The sequence below is a fragment of the Ascaphus truei genome, chromosome 6 (assembly GCF_040206685.1).
Source record: "Ascaphus truei isolate aAscTru1 chromosome 6, aAscTru1.hap1, whole genome shotgun sequence".
NCBI classification, from domain to species: domain Eukaryota; kingdom Metazoa; phylum Chordata; class Amphibia; order Anura; family Ascaphidae; genus Ascaphus; species Ascaphus truei.
In genome coordinates, this window is record NC_134488.1 from 99,553,315 (window position 1) to 99,572,082 (window position 18,768).

General features: G+C 40.4%; 1 protein-coding gene and 1 long non-coding RNA gene across 4 annotated transcripts; one reads left to right on the forward strand and one right to left on the reverse strand.

The window, feature by feature from the left end:
• The first annotated feature begins 550 nt into the window (after positions 1–550).
• LOC142497491 (axin-related protein-like) lies at positions 551–16,876 on the forward strand. 3 transcript variants are annotated; one of them, XM_075605345.1, is made up of 14 exons: positions 551–631; positions 2,621–2,724; positions 4,102–4,246; positions 6,605–6,735; positions 7,371–8,011; positions 9,211–9,339; positions 10,344–10,440; positions 10,700–10,840; positions 11,393–11,679; positions 11,903–12,097; positions 12,389–12,568; positions 12,810–12,899; positions 13,270–13,434; positions 13,560–16,875. In XM_075605345.1, exons 4-14 carry the CDS (start codon positions 6,631–6,633, stop codon positions 13,684–13,686), a joined length of 2,157 nt encoding a protein of 718 aa, XP_075461460.1. In that variant the 5' UTR covers positions 551–631; positions 2,621–2,724; positions 4,102–4,246; positions 6,605–6,630; the 3' UTR covers positions 13,687–16,875. The 3 variants fall into 3 exon arrangements, with proteins under 3 accessions (XP_075461460.1, XP_075461461.1, XP_075461459.1); XM_075605346.1 differs by lacking the exon at positions 4,102–4,246 and having other exon boundaries at positions 13,560–16,876; XM_075605344.1 differs by lacking the exons at positions 551–631; positions 2,621–2,724 and having other exon boundaries at positions 3,595–4,246.
• Positions 595–4,441, reverse strand: LOC142497493 (uncharacterized). Its single transcript, XR_012802264.1, has 3 exons — positions 4,240–4,441; positions 2,962–3,029; positions 595–2,261 (listed from the first exon to the last, which is right to left on the reverse strand). It is a non-coding gene; the product is annotated as an uncharacterized LOC142497493 (long non-coding RNA).
• Positions 16,877–18,768: the final 1,892 nt, after the last annotated feature.

The window sequence follows — 18,768 nt, forward strand, 5'->3', positions numbered from 1 at the left end:
TTGCTACATGCTGATGTCAGTGATTTGTTGTTCTATTACATAACTGGGCCACTCTGCGGTATAGTGCTAACCCATTGAAGTAAAGGCATACACTCTGCTTTAACTGGGAGCATCACTAGTAGTCAAAACACACTTTGTCACACACACACACTGGCCCACACAGTCACAGAGACAAATATGCAGAGCTGCCAACGGAAGAGTGTCTGCTCCATTCAAAAGAGTTTCAATTGGCAGCTTTTCATAAGGGTAAATTAAAACCAAACCCAGAACAGCAACTAAATATCCCATTAACCCCTTCATCGCTGGGGAGAGGTGGGGGAGAGGTGGGGGAGGGGTGTAGTTTTCCCAGCACACCATTCCTTTGAATACATGGACAACACAGAGAACATAGAATTCTGCAGGCCTAATTCTGCAGCCTAGCTTGCACTGGGAGGCTCAGGGTGGGAGATACAGTCACAAGGAGAGAGGGTTACTTGCTTTTTAGTTTTTACGGAGTGATATTTTAGGGCAATACTGCTTCTTTGAACATGTCTTTTCTTTTCTCTGAAAACACAATATGCATTGTAGATTGATCAGCAATGGATTCATATCAGATTCGGTGTCACTTTTGGCACTTCTTTCATCCTTAAAGGTATGTTTATTACATTTGCAAATATAGGTTGACAGGCTGAATGTGAAAAGCGCAGAACAAATAATCATAAAATATACATTAGACATTGTATTGCTTTTCTTAGTGGCTATTTAGGATCTCATATTTATCTGAGCAAATAAAGTTGAAGTTGTTTTTTTAAAGTTGTTTTTTAAAGTTCAGTGACTGTATACGGTTCAAAGAGATTTTATGCAAAATTAGTCACCCGTATTAAGAAAAAGGCCCTGCAAATAATTTTCTTTTATAAGTATATTATGTTAACAACACAGTTACTGTGTAACATCACAAGGAAGCATTTCATCAGGATGAAAATGTAAGGACAATTTGCAGTATTTTTAGTTTGCACCAAGTAAGTACAATTAAACCTTTTACAAAAATAAGTTGAGTACAAGGGTAACAGCATCATATGTAAACATAGTAAGAAGAAACTCTCTGCTCCAAAAGCTTGCGGTTCTGACTACTTCCAGATCAATCAGGTAACGGGACAACCAGGTCCCATCAAACCGCACCCGTTTCCAACAACACAACCTCACAGGCCCCAATAGAGCCTCAGTCACTGAAATTCTTATTGAAGCAGCAATCCTGTCTACCTGACCCCCTTAAAGCTGCAGTTGTCTTTTTTTTTATTTATTTAAATTTATTTTTTTACTTCAATAGTTTCATGTGGGCAATCTCTAATTACCTAAAGTACTGCATAGCTGCCGGTCAATTCGTTCTCCGTCTATTGATCGTCAAAGTTTGGCGACATCTTTAAATATGGGGAATGTAAATCGTTGCCATAGGAACAAGCATGCTTGTTAAAATAGAATACAAGAAAATTGGTCTTTCAAAGTTGTTTTTTTTTAAAACAGAAAATGCTAAAAGTATTTTTTCTTACTACAGAACTGATTTATTAAAAAAAAAAAACACACAAGCAGGATATTGCCTGAACTGCAGCTTTAACAGGGTGGGACCCAGGGGGTCCGCGGAGCTAAACCGCGTTTTTTTCAGCTCCGGGGACACCCTCCTCCACTTGTTTTCCAAGATACCAGTAAAGGTATCAGTGTTACTTCCTGGGTTTTAATTCTTCAGCCTCACGCAGCATAATAGGAAGCCGCAATAGATGATGCTGCAGCTAACCATTGGCCAGTGCGATGTGGGAGATCTAAACAACCATTTTGTTTCCCCTGCAAGGGACTGCAATGCTGGTACCCACACAGGGTAAGTATGTCTGGAATCAGGGGTTTCACTGAGCTGAAAATAGCTCAATTCAGCTCTGGGGGTACCAACCCTCACCCCAAAAATTGGGTGAAAAAAAGGGAACATCTGGAATTGCTGCTTTAACCCTTTTTGTGCCCCAATGCGTAGTCACTATGTCATGTGGTCTGGCACGCCAGGGGCTACATCATGCCCAAAGATTGTTTTTTTCCCCAACTTATATTGCGTCCTGCGTTCCCATGGAGAGCAGAACGTGATCTGTACTGAAAGGAAACGATAGAGGATGGCTCCTCCTCTTCTGCTTTGGGGTTAAGGGTCACCGCGCTCGGGTTCTGGAGGGGCGTGGCACTCTGATGCCGCAGCCTCTCTGGCACTCAAAGGCTTAATAGGTCCATTAAACATGGTCCAAAAGAAGCTTTAAAAAGAGAAAATAAACATTAAAACCCATTTAAAATTTAAATCCTTGATACTGATTTTAAAAATGTAGTTTTCGATAAACGTGTTTTTTTTTACTTTGCACAGTGATGCTTCACTTTCTTTCTTATGTTGTAACCATCAGATGTCTGCTTTTGATTTTTGGGGACACAGAACAATATGGCTGCCATTTTATCCCACATGAAATAAAGGATTTTATTAAAAGCTTGCAGGTTCTCTGCATTCATTATAAAAAACATGTATTAAAAGAAGTTTGCTTTCTCAAAAATATCTTCGGAGGGATTGTATCTTTAAAATAATCTGCAATCTTCATTTATTTTCCATGTAAAAACCCTGCAGGAAAAACTAAATCACTAAACTGGGAGCCCAATAATTCTGACTGTTGACGTTGTGAGCAAATGCCTAAACATTTTCAACAAGTGATTGAGACACAAGTTTTAAAAGTAAGTGTTATTTTGCAGATGTAACGTTATACTACAGCAAAAAAATGTGAATGTATCATTTTTGTGGGCTACACTACTTAGAATGTAAGCTCTCCGGGTCAGGGATTTCACTTCCTTTTCACCAATGTTATGTTTGTTGCACGTATTGTATTATAATTCCCTGTACTCTAAATGTCTCTTTTGTAAAGTGCTGCGTACATTGGTGGCAGCTATGTAAGTTAAAATATACGTACATACCTACTGCTACTTTAAGAGTCCACTTTTGGTTCAGAATCCCAAGTCTCACTCATCTGGATCCTTTATCACTATATATAATAAAAATACAGAAGCATGTATACTTTACTTCCATAGCTTCACAAGCAAATGCACGCATTAATACTTCAGTAGCATTGACACAAACACACAGTATTTTAACAGCATAAAATATATACTTTAGGGTCACTCTTTAGTCCAAAACAAAAAAAGGAGGAATTAAAACACATGCTACCACTTAAAAGAAAAAAAAAGTTCCTTAATCATTCACAAATGTTGAGTGCATGTGATTTCTGAATCACATCATAAATGTATTATGTATGTGCCACTTATATTTGTTGTTACTTTATCTCCCTGCCCACCTTGTTGTGAAAGAGTTAATTCAACGTGCAGCATCCTTCCTTCCCATCCCCCCCCCCCCCTCCTCCTCCTCTTCCACCTCCCTGCCTTGCAGCACTTCAGGGGTTAAAAGTGATTGAAGGCCCTTTGAAGATGGGATGAAAGGAATAGCTGCTGGAGACTCTCTGCTCTGATTGGCCCGGCAGCCTTCAAAGGGTTCCCTTTTCTTAACCAGAGAGGGGAGGGGGGGGGAGTCTGGCTTTAAGAAAGGAATTCAGAAATCCCAGGTCCTGGCAGGAGTGTAAAAAACTGGCGCGGGCTTAAAAAAAAACTGCTGAGAAAAAAAATCTAACCGCCCCGCATTTCTGCACCACAACCGGACCGGCATCGGCCCCCGTACCCCGCAGGAGCCACCCAAACCGGGGGACGGTCACTGGCCACGGGGGATTTCCCTCCGGGTTTTTCCTGCAACGTGTGTTCACAACGGCTTCCAGGACTCAGCCTTCAGTGATCTCCACTGATGTTTCATTAAAGCCATAACACCCCTTTGTTCTTTTGGCTTTGTCCCCGGGGGGAGTGAGAAAGGGCTTTTTGGTTTTGATTAAAAAAAAAAAAAAAAGTTCAGAGAGAGGAGGGAGAGGAGAAATCCTCCCAGTTCTAGCTCACTCAGGGAAGGTGTGAGGTTTTTTTCCCCTCTTTCCCTTGTTTTTTTTTTCCCTTCCCCTTCTTCAGCCTGGGATCATGTTTGTTCTGCAACTTGGATTATTGTAAGGGTTTTTTTTGCAGCGATGAGAGAGTTACCCCCGGGCCGGCTGGATTCTCTTGTGTTTTACCACCGGACAGCTACACATTATTATTATTATTAATAATAATAATAAAAAAAGGGAAAGTGCGAGGGAAGCGCTGCTCGGAAAACAAACCCACCACCAAGGTAAGTCCCTGGCTTTCGTCTCTCTTTGCATTTCATCCGGTGTCACACTTTTTGTGATCTGGTTGTGCGAGGGGGGAGTAGTGATCACATTTGGCCCTGTGATCTGCCCTGCAAATGGATCCCAAATACCAGAAACGGGGCACAAGGCGCCTGAGCAAACAATCCGACCTGCGGGAGCCGTCCCCCTCTCTCCCCTGCCCCGTCCCCATGCATGTGCGGGACCCGTCCCCCTCTCTCCCCTGCCCCGTCCCCATGCATGTGCGGGACCCGTCCCCCTCTCTCCCCTGCCCCGAGTACATGCATGTGCGGGACCCGTCCCCCTCTCTCCCCTGCCCCGAGTACATGCATGTGCGGGACCCGTCCCCCTCTCTCCCCTGCCCCGAGTACATGCATGTGCGGGACCCGTCCCCCTCTCTCCCCTGCCCCGAGTACATGCATGTGCGGGACCCGTCCCCCTCTCTCCCCTGCCCCGAGTACATGCATGTGCAGGAGGCTGAATGTTGGGTCAGAACTGGATCCGGGTTTCTTCTGCTGGGCTAGAAAGGACATGTGGTTATATTTAGTAACGGGGGGTATAGTGTTTATCGCACTCCTGGTGCCTCGCGAGGGTTATCACCGGGAGCGCGGAACCTCTAAGCCCTTGCCGTCTTTATTTATTTATTTTTTTAATTATAATTTTCTTTGAAAAAAAATTTTTTGTTGCAGTTTTTTTTTCTCGGAAATCTATTCCTCGTCTTGTAGTAAAACATATATTTTCTAAGAGCGTGGGCAGATATATAATTGTATCTGAGCAAGATTTAAAGTTCATTGTGGGTATTTTTTTTTTATTTGTAGTTTTTTTCCCCCCTGTGCCCTAAAAGTATCTGGAAAGTGACCATAGTGCATGCTATTAGTTTTCTCCATGTGGTTTGTAATGGGATAATGTAGCTTAATAAAGCCTCGTGATTTGTAGCAATGTCGTTTTTTTTAATTAAAGTTCAGAAACTGCTGCTGTGATGTCCCATGTTATGATGATATGTGTACATGTGGTTCTGATCTAGATTCCCAAGTCTGTTATATGGCAGTCATGACACTCTTAAGTTTTATGGCACAAAAAAAAGGGGGTTACTTGGGTTTTGGTAAAAAATGAACTTTAACCCTGTAGCTAGTAGAGGTGCCTGCAATGCTTAGGAGGCTGTGTTTCCTTCAATAGATATATGGACAACACGTGTATATTGATGGATAACTGCATACTTTATTCCCCCCACCCCCTCAGCTAAGCAAATATTTTCTGAAAAAGTCTCTCTCTTACATCTACCCCAATCTGGAGGTGAGAGGAGTCCACTTGGAAATAAGCTTTTATCTCCCTTGCCACCTACAAAGCAAAACATTTGTCACAGCAGGAAGCAGTGGGTGTCACTCCAGCTTCACACTTTGAAGCTGTAACTCTACTGGTTCCCAACAGCCCTTTCCCCTAGGGTCAGATGGAGGTGACCACTTCATTTGCCAAGTGGAAAGGATGAGGAGATCACCCAAAGCCTGGTGTCCTCTGCATCTGATCTGTGATGGTTTGTTTAGTTGAGGGGCAATGTGGGCCTCATCAAGCTAGTATTTCATGAAAATCGGTGGAATAGCTATAACTTCCCTTGTCCACAAATGCCTGTGAACTTGTACCTATAAAACTGTTCAAACATCTGGATGTATTAAGACACATTTGCTGGTATGTTGGTGAAGAGAGAGACTTTGGCCCACCTGTTGTGAATAATTTCTCTGAAAAGTCTACAGGGTGACAGGGTATGGCGTAAGTCATGTTTAAAAAGAAGGAAAATGGTTCCCAGATGGCCATTACTTGTAATATAAACTTGCAGTTCCGGAGAAGTTGTGCTGCAGTCTAAAGTGGATTCTTCTTCCAAAGCAAGTTTAATGATTTCTGTTTAACTTTGTCAGAAGTTGACGTTCCTGATAAAAGTACTTCTTTTTTTTTGCAAATGATTTGGTTGCACTGTTTAGGAAATCCTCCATTCTATTAATCCTCCATGCCACAGTTACTGTTCTGAACAGTTCAGCCATTACTTCAGATCCTGCATTCCAACTTGATTCTGATCTACACTAATTCCTGCCTTTCACTGCCTGGCTTCTTTGTAGTCAGTCATCTGTGCTGTCCAATCTGGACCTTGATTGTAACAGATTCAGTTTTGCATTCCTGTGTCTATTCCCTTAATCTTGTAAAACATTTGGTCAGTGCTCTAATACTTTGCCATCTGAGTTGCAAGTATATTTTGGTGATAAAAGGTAGCACCAGAAAACTGGTGAAACAAACAAAAACCCATAGTTCATGTGAAATGTTCTTAGTGTATTTTGTCATCTCCTCCTTTTCAGGCTGATCTTCAGCATTCCTGGCAGCCATGAGTTCTGCTGGGGTGCTGACCTGCATGCCAGACTCCGGACGGGTCTTCCGGGAGACTTCTTTGCGCCCACCAGTGCCAGGTCAGGAGACCAAAAGCTTCAAGGTATGTATATACGAGTTCCTAAACAACACCATTACTATACATAATTCAGCCTCCTTATACACCAGCTCCTCTTTTGATTATAGTAGCAAAATAATTTATCTAAATTGTGTACAAAATGTAAATAACTAAAGTGTTGGATAACACTACACTACCATAGCCATTTGATTTTAAGGCACATTTTTATTGGGAATGTACTGGTTTGCCATGGATATATATTTTCATTATTCTAGATTAGTGCTTTTTATATTGGAAGGGCCCATAGTTTGAGGTTTTGCTCTTTAATCCTTTATCTACAAAGTGGCCACAATGCATTTAAAAGAAAAAGGCACAAGAACATCACAACATTTTCCAATTGACTTTGATCATGAGATCTTCTATATTGTACAGGCTTCTATGATTCTTTCCTCCTATCAGTTCAGTTGTAATGTTAAAGGGCCAGGGGCTTCCCACAAGCATATATCTGTTACATATTTATTACAAGCTTCTCTCTATCATCCTAGCAATACTTAACTTGTATTGCACTGTGCACCAATTTGCTACAGGAGGATCAAAATATATACAAGTAGAAACACTGCTTCCCCCCCCCCCCCCCCCGAGTACACAAGTAACAATTCTTTTTCTTCCAATGGTTCAAGGCAGAGAAATTCGCCATGAATCCTCAGCGCTTTGAGCAACAGACAAGACACAAGGAAAATGCTATCCGAGAAGCCGAAGGTTGTGTTGCCCATGACTCTCGCTTCTCCCGTTGGGGCAGATCCCTCAACTTACTGCTAGATGACCAGGATGGAGCAACCCTTTTCCGCATGTACCTCGAAGGGGAATGTCTGGGAGATCTTTTAAGTTTCTGGTTTGCTTGCAATGGCTTCAGAGCCATGGATCCAGCAGAACCCAAGACCTCAAAGACGGCCAAAGCCATATACCGTTGGTATGTACAAAATAGCCAAGCTGTTTCAGGGCGCTTGAAGCCAGCAACCCGAGCCCAAGTGAAGGACTATGTGAAGAACCAACAGCTGGATAAGACTGTGTTTGATCAGGCCCAACAGGAGATTCAGAAGGTGATGGAGCGAGAGGCCTTCCCCTCTTTTTTGCAATCTGATATATGCAAGGAATATGCTCGTGCAGTTGAAGACAGCCCCACTCCAGACAGTCCTGGGCCTGGACTTCCAATATTGGCCGAGGATGAAGAGTTTGGTGGGTTGCACCATGTGCCTGTTGGCATGGGCATGATGGGAAAACTAAGCCGTGCCTTCACACGCATCCCTCCTAGAAATCAAAGGTGAGAACTAAAGTCATTTGTGTTGAAAATGTCTCCAGAACTTGATCTGTTTTTGCAATGTTCAGCATTATAATTCACTCAATGTTCCATAATGGTCTATAGATGATAAAGGGTTAAAATATTAGTTAACTCCCCCCCACCCCCAAACATCTACCCTCTTTATGCATTTTCTTTGTTTCCTCCCCCCTAGTGTTAAAGGTTAACTTAGCTGTTATTCCTTTCCCTGAGCTCACATATCTTTGATGTGAACAAAATCTTTCCCTGCTCCAGAGATCAAAGAATGACATCCACAAAGCAGGACAGCTTTTTTTTTTTTCTCTCTACACTTCCCCCTCCCTCCCAAGATGCCTTGCTGTTTTAAAGCCTTCTTATCTTATAATGACTGTTTTTATTACAGTTATTCTTTTTCTTTTATGTCTTATGCTGGATTAGATAGTAAATCGGGATAAGATGCTGCATGAGGTTGAAAGATATACTTGAATTTGTGTTGTGGTTGTCAAAACACCTTGTCCTTTTCTCCAGTAAACACATGCACCTTACCTTTCTCTGCTTCACCTTTATACAATGATATCAAGAAACCTTTGAAGTGCAATGACCATAAATTTAAGCTTTACCAAAAAGTTAAGGGTTGAATGACACAGTGTTTGAAGCAGGGGAGCCTGGTTCAAATACGGTGTCTGCTCCTTGTATCCTTGGGCAAGTCACTTTATCTCCCTGTGCCTCTGGCACCAAAAACACAGTGTAAGCTCATGTGGACAGGGACTGCCTGTAAAAATACTATGTGCCAAGTACCGCGCACTATACTGTAATTGTGAAGCGTTTTGAGTCCCATTGGGAGAAAAACTCTATATGAAATAAAGTTTATTATTACGATTAGAGAGCGGGTTATTGGTAGTATTGAATAATTACAATTACTTTACTAGTGGGCATGGATGTAGCATAGGGAGGTTTATGGCTAGTCCAACCAAGAGGAATATCTGAATTATTTTGTGGGTTGAACTTTATTTTCTATATCAATTGAAAAAATGTTTAGATCAGAAAAGGCGAGAAAAGTAGATCTTTGCTTACGGGAACTAGGTTACATGTAATCTATTCTGTAACGTTACAAATGTGTTTCCTGGATCATGATAACGTCTGGCCTTGCTCTAACAATAGTAATGTTTACCACCGTTTCTTACCTGCTCTGCTTCTTTCCTAAGGTCCCATTCAAGGAAAGCTGAACCATCATCCTCTCACCAGTACTTTGCTCCTGCAGCCAGCATTAATGACAGTGAGATCTCAAGTGATGCCCTGACAGAAGACAGTATGTCCATGACAGATGGCAGTGTGTAAGTATCCTGTAGTAAGCCTGACAGTGGGCTGCTTAAATACTCTAGCATCCTGAAGTCATGTTTGTGTACTGAAACCAGAGATGCCATTGCATTGGCCTAAGGGCACCACTGTAGGGACAAAAAAGGATTAAGTAGGGTTTAAATTGAAATGCAAAAAGAAAACTAATAGAAATGTAACAAGTACTGTTATTAGTTGGCGAATAGAAAGTTTAGGAGACAAACCTCAAACTTCTAAGATAAATTAGCATTCCACATGCTGGGGCACGTTGAGGCCTCATTGGCAGGCGGTCCTGCAGGCCTCGGTTCTTTCAGCATGTCGGCTGCCAGAGGCTATAGGTCAAGAAACACGGGGGCCTTGTTTTTTCTCTTCCTATTGTTGGAGACAATGAATGGAATTTGCTGCTCACTTTGAAGGTGTTGCCAAGTGCATGGCTCCCAAAGAGGTGATGCGGATGCTCTTAGCATCTTGATGGCAGAAGGATCCTATGATATTTTTTAATCGTGTTCTTTCAGTTCTGATTTACGTGGCCATAGTGCAGTGGGATTATTGGATGATGACCCAACTGCATAAGAGTTAACCTACAAGTTGTATATTGTATTGTATGTCTTTATTTATATTGCGCCATTAATGTACATAGCGCTTCACAGTAGTCACACGTGGTAATCAAATAAATAAATAACATAAAATATATATATATATATATATATATATATATATATATATATATATATATAATCGAGCAGATCCTCAAATACGTGATTTTAAATAAGCGCCTAACAAAGTTTAAAAGGTTAAATATATACAGAACACTATCACTTTACAGATGTGATGACTAAGTCGCAGAAGTCGGCCATAAATGCTTACTCGATAAATGCTTAATTATTAATTACAATACAATTTGCATATTGAGCGCACAGTCCTATAAATGATATCTACTTCTTTTTTTTTTTTTTTTTTTTTTTTTTTTTACATATTTTAATAAACTGCATTTCCTTTTTAGAGATGGCATTCCACCATACAGCGCCCGCTCCAAAAAGCAGCGAGAAATACATCGAAGCGTCAGTGCCAATGGACAAGTGTCTCTGCCTTTTGTTCCCGTAAGTCTAGCATTCTATGTTCAAGTAAAAACATTAATTTAACCTTTGGCGCTGACTATCCCCCATATGCACAGAATAAAATATTGTGATATGAAAATGTTGCTAACCACTTACCAAGAGCAAAATTTGAACTAAAGAGAGAGATTTTTTTGATTTTTTTTTTTTATGTGGAGATGGGGGAAATAAAGTCCCATTACGGAAAGCTTTTGAACAGCTATTATGAATGAACTGTTAAATATTACTCTATTTTTTCCCACAGAGGACTATGCGTCCACCGGCAGAAATGCTGCCGGCTAACCCGGCAGAATTTGCCGCAAAACTGACAATGGCTTTGGAGAGGGTGAAAAAGCAGAGAGACGCAGAAGAGAAACTGGAAGAGCGATTGCAGAGGTTGAAAGAGGTAAGTTACATATGGGAGTGAGAAGGGTGTAAGAAAGGTGAGGCAAGTTAATGATTCAAAGAAAACCCAAGAAAGTGATGAGAAGCATCTGAAAACGTTGAGATATACAACATTGGTATGCACCTGGCACTGTGACAGGTTGACAAGTTGAGGCATGAAGAAAAAGCAAATGATACTGGAATATCTTTTGGCACGGGTCTGCCCTAAAGAAACAGAGTGGCTTCAATCACTTTCTAATCTTCAGAGACTCCAGTCCTGAAGGGCCGCCAAAAGGTCAGGTTTTCAGGATATCTCTGCTTCAGCACAGGTGTCTCTGTTGTTGATTGAGCCACCTGTGCTGAAGCAGGGATATCCTGGACCTGACCTCTTGGTGGCCCTTGGATTAGAGTTGGCCACCGCTGGGTTAGAATGATTGCTGTGATGCTTAAAGAATGGTTTAAATCATAAAAAGTGGCAATGTACAGACTGAATATAAAACAAAATAAGGCAAAACATGCAAATTATTTTTTTACATAAGAAGGGAAATAAGTTCCATATTTTGTTGACCCACAGGAAGAGGAGAAAGATGAATATGACCTTGTTCCACCGAGTCAGGAGACCCTACCAGCTGCTTCCTGTGAGGATGACCCACAGTCTATTCTTGATGACCACCTGTCTCGGGTTTTGAAGACACCGGCAAACCTGTCACCAAGATCGCAGTCACCTTTCACTCAAAGAAAAGCCAAAGGTCAAGCGGCATTTGTCAAAGGACAAAGTTCAGCTTGTCACCTGCGCCCAAAAGCTCCTCAGGGGATGGAAGCAAATATCACGCCACCTTTGGAGCACCGGAGCACTGTGAGGTATGTGTATCCGTTTATCTGTGGGAGTGGAGAACCCGGTTTAAAGTAAACATTATAACTAAGAAGTTTCAGTAAGAAAATGTCGTTCTCGAGCTCTTTTGGTACTGTTTTGTAGAACTTCTTATACAATATTTTTTTTTGTCAAACCCAGTATTCATAAAGAGTAGCAACTTGTTCCCATGACATGAGTTCTTTATCAATACTTATAGTCTCAATATTTCAGTTCCCAAGGCACAAAAAGTTACAGAAGAACAGAAGGTTGTGTACAGTCGCATAAACCGGAGGAAGGGAGCTCATCCGTTGGGCTGACCACTCCTCTTTCACCAGAGCAAGAAGTGGAGCGTAGCCACAGTGTCTTACAATGGGTTATGGAAAGTGCAAAGTTGATGAAAAAGCACAACCGTGATGGCAATGTCAGGTGAGTTTAAGCAATTGCACATAACTTAGAGGAGGACATGCTTCATGTAAATCTTTCTATAATCTGTAAATGTGTAGTAATACTGCAGCATGAGGAACCATGCAAGCTTTCCATGAAACCTTTTAATTATCCTCCTTAAAATGATTGCATAGGACTAATGTATGTTCGTGTAACAAACTAGTCCCATATTTACATTTTTTTAAATTGAGTAACTGTAGTGTGAAACCATAAAGCTGGTGTAATTGACAAGAAAAGCACTCATTGCATTTGTGTACGATCCTATTTTTATAGCATCAGCCATTGCCCTGAGACAAAGAAGACCACCCATCGTACGGCATCCCAGCCTGCACACCTATTTCTGCAGGATACCTCAATGCCCCCACTTACAGCCCCCAACACTCTTGATCAACTGGAAGAGGCCCGGAGACGTCTTGTGGAAGAGAAAAGGGTCCCCAAACTTCATAAGCCCCGGTGAGAACTCCCATTTAATGGAGTCATTGCTACCTTTTTCCTTTCATTTGCACTTCGGCAGTTTTACTTATTGGCAATAAAGGCACGCAGGACATTCAGTGGCATAACAAACTGTTGATTGCGCTGTTGCAAGTGGTTGCAGAGTTGAGCTCTTTGGCAAACATGAAATCAAACTCTTAATAAAAAAAAATCTTACACATGTTTGGTTTCACATGCTTAATTTCTTTTGTTTGTATTAAAGGTGTGTGCAGTCTACAATGCTTAAAGAAAAAAGCAAAACCGTGGAATCTGCTCCATCATCGGGTTTCTCCACTCTGAAGATTTCAGAAGAGTAAGTATCTTGGCCACAGTACAGTATCAAGCATTTTAGTGTTAACTTGTGTCGCCGCTTCAACCGTGTCTTGCATTGACATATTTATATGGTGCATTAAGATGCAGCATTGGATGTTTGCACGTGACGTACATCCATAGAAAGCAGCCCCATACAGTTTGCCTTTCCTATGCTGATCATGAATGGTAAACCTTTAATAATCACACAGCCCCTATTCCATTTACTTCTGTAGCAGGAAAAATGGCAGCAACACTAAATGTGGTGGAAAGCATCTCCAGACGGGCGACATAAACAAGATGTCGTCAAAGCCCACAAAAGGGACTTGCTTCATGATGGAATCTGATATTTGTATTTTTTTCTTTTCTTGCAGGCATAAGGCCGTTAAGAAGCTGAATACCGATAGCCAGGTGCAAGGAGGGCTGGCCATCGTGTATTACTTCTGTGGAGAAAGGATCCCTTATATGATACGAACAAAAGAACCCAGTTTGACCTTGCAAGAGTTCAAAGAGCTGTTGAGCAAGAAAGGAAGTTACAAGTAAGTTGCCTTCGTACTGCAGTTTAATCTGATTTGGGGTCTGCTAGGAATGATCACTAAAATCTGTGTTTTTTCTATTGCATTTTTGTGTCCCTAATACTTTGTCCCGGTTCTCTCCTTTCTAGGTATTACTTCAAAAAGGAAAGCCAAGAGTTTGAGTGCAATGCCGTGTTCCAAGAAGTCTCTGAGGAGGATGCTGTTCTGCCGTTGTTTGAGGAGAAAATTATCTGCAAGGTGGAAAGAGCATGTTGACCATAATATGCACGTTTTCTAGAAAAGGAAAAGTTAGCGCTGCTATTTAAGGGAGTCACTTTGTTCACAATCGCAATGTGGCGTGAGAAATCATGTTTTTGCTTCCAAAGCACTTGCGAGGTTTTTTTTTATGTTGATGAAGACTTCACAGATGTGCCAAATGGATGTGAAAGGGATGCCAAATCAAGACTAAGGAGTGCATGAAGTGTGCATCTTTTTCACTGCTGGCAACAAGGAAGTTAATAACAAAAAATACATATGGCATGTTTTTGAAGGTCAGGGGTTGGGAAGACGAGAAAAGGAATGCCGATGGAGGAGACAAAGCATGGCAAGACCTATATTTAGGAGTAAAGGAAGTGATTGGAGCAGGTCCAACAGGATTGGGATCTGTCACCAAGTGATTGCAACAGAAGTCAAAATATTGATTCGGCGGATTGTTTTGCTATAAGATTACCTTAAGAAGATGTATGGCCACTATCTTTATTCGGGTACATAAAATGTACATATTTCTGGGTATTTCAAAGCCATTGAATTGAGTTTTGATGGAGAAGAGAAACGTTGCCTCCTAATATTATGGATAATTATCCGCTACTTTAAAAATCACCACTATTACTACTAGGAATCATAAGCTGCAAGCTTTACTTGGCAATTTTAAGCTCCCTCAGAAAAAAAATGCAACCTCAAGGAAGTACTCTGTCATCAACACAAGCTTGTCAAAGAATCTGCATTCAAGAACTTTGGTTATCCCGGGTTCCGACATTTGAAATTAAATCTGCGTTCACAACATCCTTAGGACTTTATTGCCATGGCAAATTGATCTAAAAAATAAAACCTAATCCAAGACGCATCTTTTCAATAATTTCAGAACATGGATAATTTATGAGACTTTTTTGGCTGAATAACAGAAAACCCTCACTTCCTGGTCATCAAGCTATGCAAGTAATTTAACTATATGCTGCTATTCAGACTTCCCCCGATGGCATACCGATTTTGGTTAGTTTGTAATACAAGAATGTACTGTCGTACGTTTGAGAGGAATGTTGTCATCTAACCTTTTATTTCTACAGTAGATGGGTTCCTTATATTTTCTATACCTTTTTTTTTTTGTTTTTGTTTTTGTTTTTTACTCCACGTCCGGTACTAGTACATCTTCTGGGACATGGTGGCCTACTGAATACTTTACCTGGTAAAGTAGATGACTTGACAGAGTTGACTTTGTTCTGTTTTAAGAACAGATGGGTCTGTTTTGTGAAAGAACAGCGCCAAAAGAGACACATTGGTATTCAAAAGAAAAGCGTAACAGGACCCCGCCTGCACAATCTGCACATGATCATTGAAGTCTTAAGCTTTTTTCCAATGGTACTTCTAAATGAACAGCTTGAATGAACTTGTCTTTGATGGAGAAATCTAATTTAAGCCATATCAACAATTTATTTTACTCTGTTTTTAAGAGTGTATGTTGTCCCTTGATTTTTAAAAGGGGTTTGTTTGCCTTTGTACATTATGTAAATATTCTCACGCCTGTTATTTAAGCAATAATGAGTGACATGGCATTTTATGGATATAAAACCCTTCCCTGTTACATGGAGGCTTCACATCAGGAGTGGCCAACTTCAGTCCACAAGGGCCACCAATAGGTCAGGTTTTAAAGATATCCTTGCTTCAACACAGTAGCTCAGTCAATGACCTGAGCCACCTGTGCTGAAGCAGGGATATTCTCAAAACCTGACATGTTGACCCCTTGGGGACTGGAATTGGCCACGCCTACTCTGGAAAGCCCAGCCCGAATTGCATCATTGGTTGATAGAAATGTATGTTTCAAGTGGTTTATTTTATGTTTTTGGTAGCACACTCCAACTGTTAAGTAAGGCAAATTGAAGGAGGTTTTAGAACCTGAATTAATTCAGACACTGGGACTTCTAGAGTTTTGTGATGAAATCCCTGAAATAGAAAAAAAAACCTGCTACCCCTTGGAGGTTTTTAGTTTGAACAGGCATGGCTGCAGGTTGTAGCCTGTAAGTCTCAGGGCTGCATCTTGCACCACCTGGAAGCTCTTTGGAACACTGCATTTCTAATACTTCAAGAAAGCTCTATTTTACTCTGGAACATCAATTGCTGCGTAAGTGGCATTGCTGCAATAGAATTCCTTAAATACTGCTTGGGTAATTTTATATTGAATCATTATAGTGGTTGAATGACTGCTGTATTAAGGCTTATTTCTGTTTTGCGGAAACAAGTGTCCAGATGTTTTAGCTAGGTTTGCTTGTTGTACAATTATATAGCAAGTGAAACAGACATTGACTTATGCAGGCAAAGCAAAAAAGAGGACATTGTTGGACGTCTTTTCATTTGCATCTGTCCTATCTTGTGTAGTTTTTTAAAGTCGCCTATATAAGCCTTGGGCCTCACTATCACACTGGTGTATTGCACCATGATCCATTAATAAAGGCCATATACACCAAAGGGTGCTAACCTGTAGCATGCCTTCACTACCATTCAAATAATAGGAGTTATGGGGGGCTACAGCTTTACCCCCCGTATGTGACATCCAAAGAAGCATTGTAAACACAATACATCTATTGGCTTTAAAGCTTCTGGTGCTACCAATCCCTTCTCTGCCACTTATTTACTTCAGACTTCTCTTACCAAGCTATTATTTGGTAAAACAAATAATTGCCCGATATTCAAAAATGATCAGACAGCTGCCATCAGAAAGCTTCATAACTTACATTTTCTGGAGTGTTAACTGTACGTTTTTTTTTTTCTTTTAAATCTACAGATTGCTATTTAATATTCATAATAATAAAGTATTGTTATCATTATGGTGTTGTGGTTGCCAAGCGAATCTATAATCAACAGCAACGCCTGTTTTAAAGGTGCTGAATAAAAAAACAAAACAAACCTTAATTGATGCAGGAAAAAAAATCTATGAAGAAAGGTTTATTGTTCTTCATTTCCTGAAGCAAGTTATAACTTTGGTAACCCATTCCACAACTGTTTTATACAGCAATGCATATTTTTATATATATATATAAATATATACATGTATAGATATAAATGATACATTGTTTTATATATTTCAGAGTGATAATTAAGTTGTATAAAAATTGAACACTTGTTATTCTTCAAAATGTAAAAATAAGCTGAAATAAAATTATATATTTTTTTTTCAACCCTTTTTTGGGGGAGAATTCATATTTCTGTACCTCGTAAATAACACTATCTATGGAAAGTAGTAATTGGTGAAATCCACACAATGCAGTAACGAGCACAGTTTTAGTAGCAATCTTAAATGGAGCTTGTAAAAGATAAGTAGAACTTTAGTGCACAGAGCAGAAGATGTCATCGACACAAGAAAGCAGCTCACTTTATATCCTGGGAAGGCAATATTAAATAGAATATTAAAATAAGCTTTGAATGTTACTTTCCCACAATTCTTGTATATGAACTCTTTCCATAATCATGTTAGAATTTCGTGAAAATAAAGGTGAACAATAGCGCTCATGCAAACAATGAATTACAAAAAACCTGTGATATAGAGTCCAATGTAGTCCTGGAGCTGCCCAAAGAAGTGAATCTGGAATCTCCTACCCAGATTTGGTAATGTAGGGGAAAGACACCTCCTGTGGCGCTGAGGAATGGTTTAAATGTGATTGTAGACAAAGTTCTTTTCTTGATGGATTCCTCAAGAGAAAAAGAGAAAACAAGCATACACACTGCAATAGTGCATTACCCAGGGACAACTAGGATGTATAAAGAGAGCAATTTTAATACAATAATAAAATACAGTATAACATAAAATAAAACAATTGATTACACTAAAAATGCAAACATTTATACTAAAAAGAATTATACTAAAAAGAACTATCTGTGCCTTGGCATAGGAACCAGATGTCTTGAAACTTGCTCCATTTGGTGTAAAATTGGAAACCTACTCACCACAAGTGACTAGGACATAAGCATTATTGAAATGGTCTTATCAGCATACGGGACCGCTTGCTGAGAGGTGAAATTGCGTCAATCCACGGAAGAGGATCTCTTTTTCTGCTCGGGTGTCTAGTTGCTGCACACTGCTTACTGCTTTCTCCCAGAGTTCAGCCGATCAACTCCTCCTGTGACATCACCGCTTGTTCTCCACAGCTACGGTGTCTCAGTAATGCCAAAAGACCTCCTACATGTTTCGAAACTCCTAATAGTGGGTTTCTTCCTCAGGGATAGTAGTGAGGGTGAGTAGGTTTCCAATTTTACACCAAACGGAGCAAGTTTCAAGACATCTGGTTCCTATGCCAAGGCACAGATAGTTCTTTTTAGTATAATTCTTTTTAGTATAAATTTTTGCATTTTTAGTGTAATTAATTGTTTTATTTTATGTTATACTGTATTTTATTATTGTATTAAAATTGCTCTCTTTATACATCCTAGTTGTCCCTGGGTAATGCACTATTGCAGTGTGTATGCTTGTTTTCTCTTTTTCTCTTGAGGAATCCATCAAGAAAAGAACTTTGTCTACAATCACATTTAAACCATTCCTCAGCGCCACAGGAGGTGTCTTTCCCCTATGTTAGAATTTCGACTGCTACCAAGCGATATATATATATATATATATATATATATATTTTAGTGATTCCTTAACTTGCAGCACAAAAGTTGCCCTCTTCCTAACCTCCTGAAAAATGAGAAATATATTGTTTCCAAGAGGTGAGGGAGATTGCAGAAAATGATGATGGGTAACATGCCTAATATTTCAAATCGAGGTGGAATATCTGAAATATTGATTACAATCTAGTGAGTATGTATTCGTGCAACAGGTGACGTGGTTTAATAGTGCATTGATGTCTTGGTTTGGATCTTCAATTTGTTTTAATTGATTGTATTGGATTTTGGCCTGGTTAGTGGTGTACCTGTGCAGCTACACACTAGTCACCAAGTGTGCCCTACTACAGGGGTGTTCAAGACCCTGCAACGGGTCAGTTTTTAAGGTATCCCAGCTTCAGCACAGGTGACTCCATCTTTGATTGAGTCACCTGTGCTAAACCTGGGATATCCTTGACCTGGGGGGGGGGGATGGGGTCTTGGGGACGG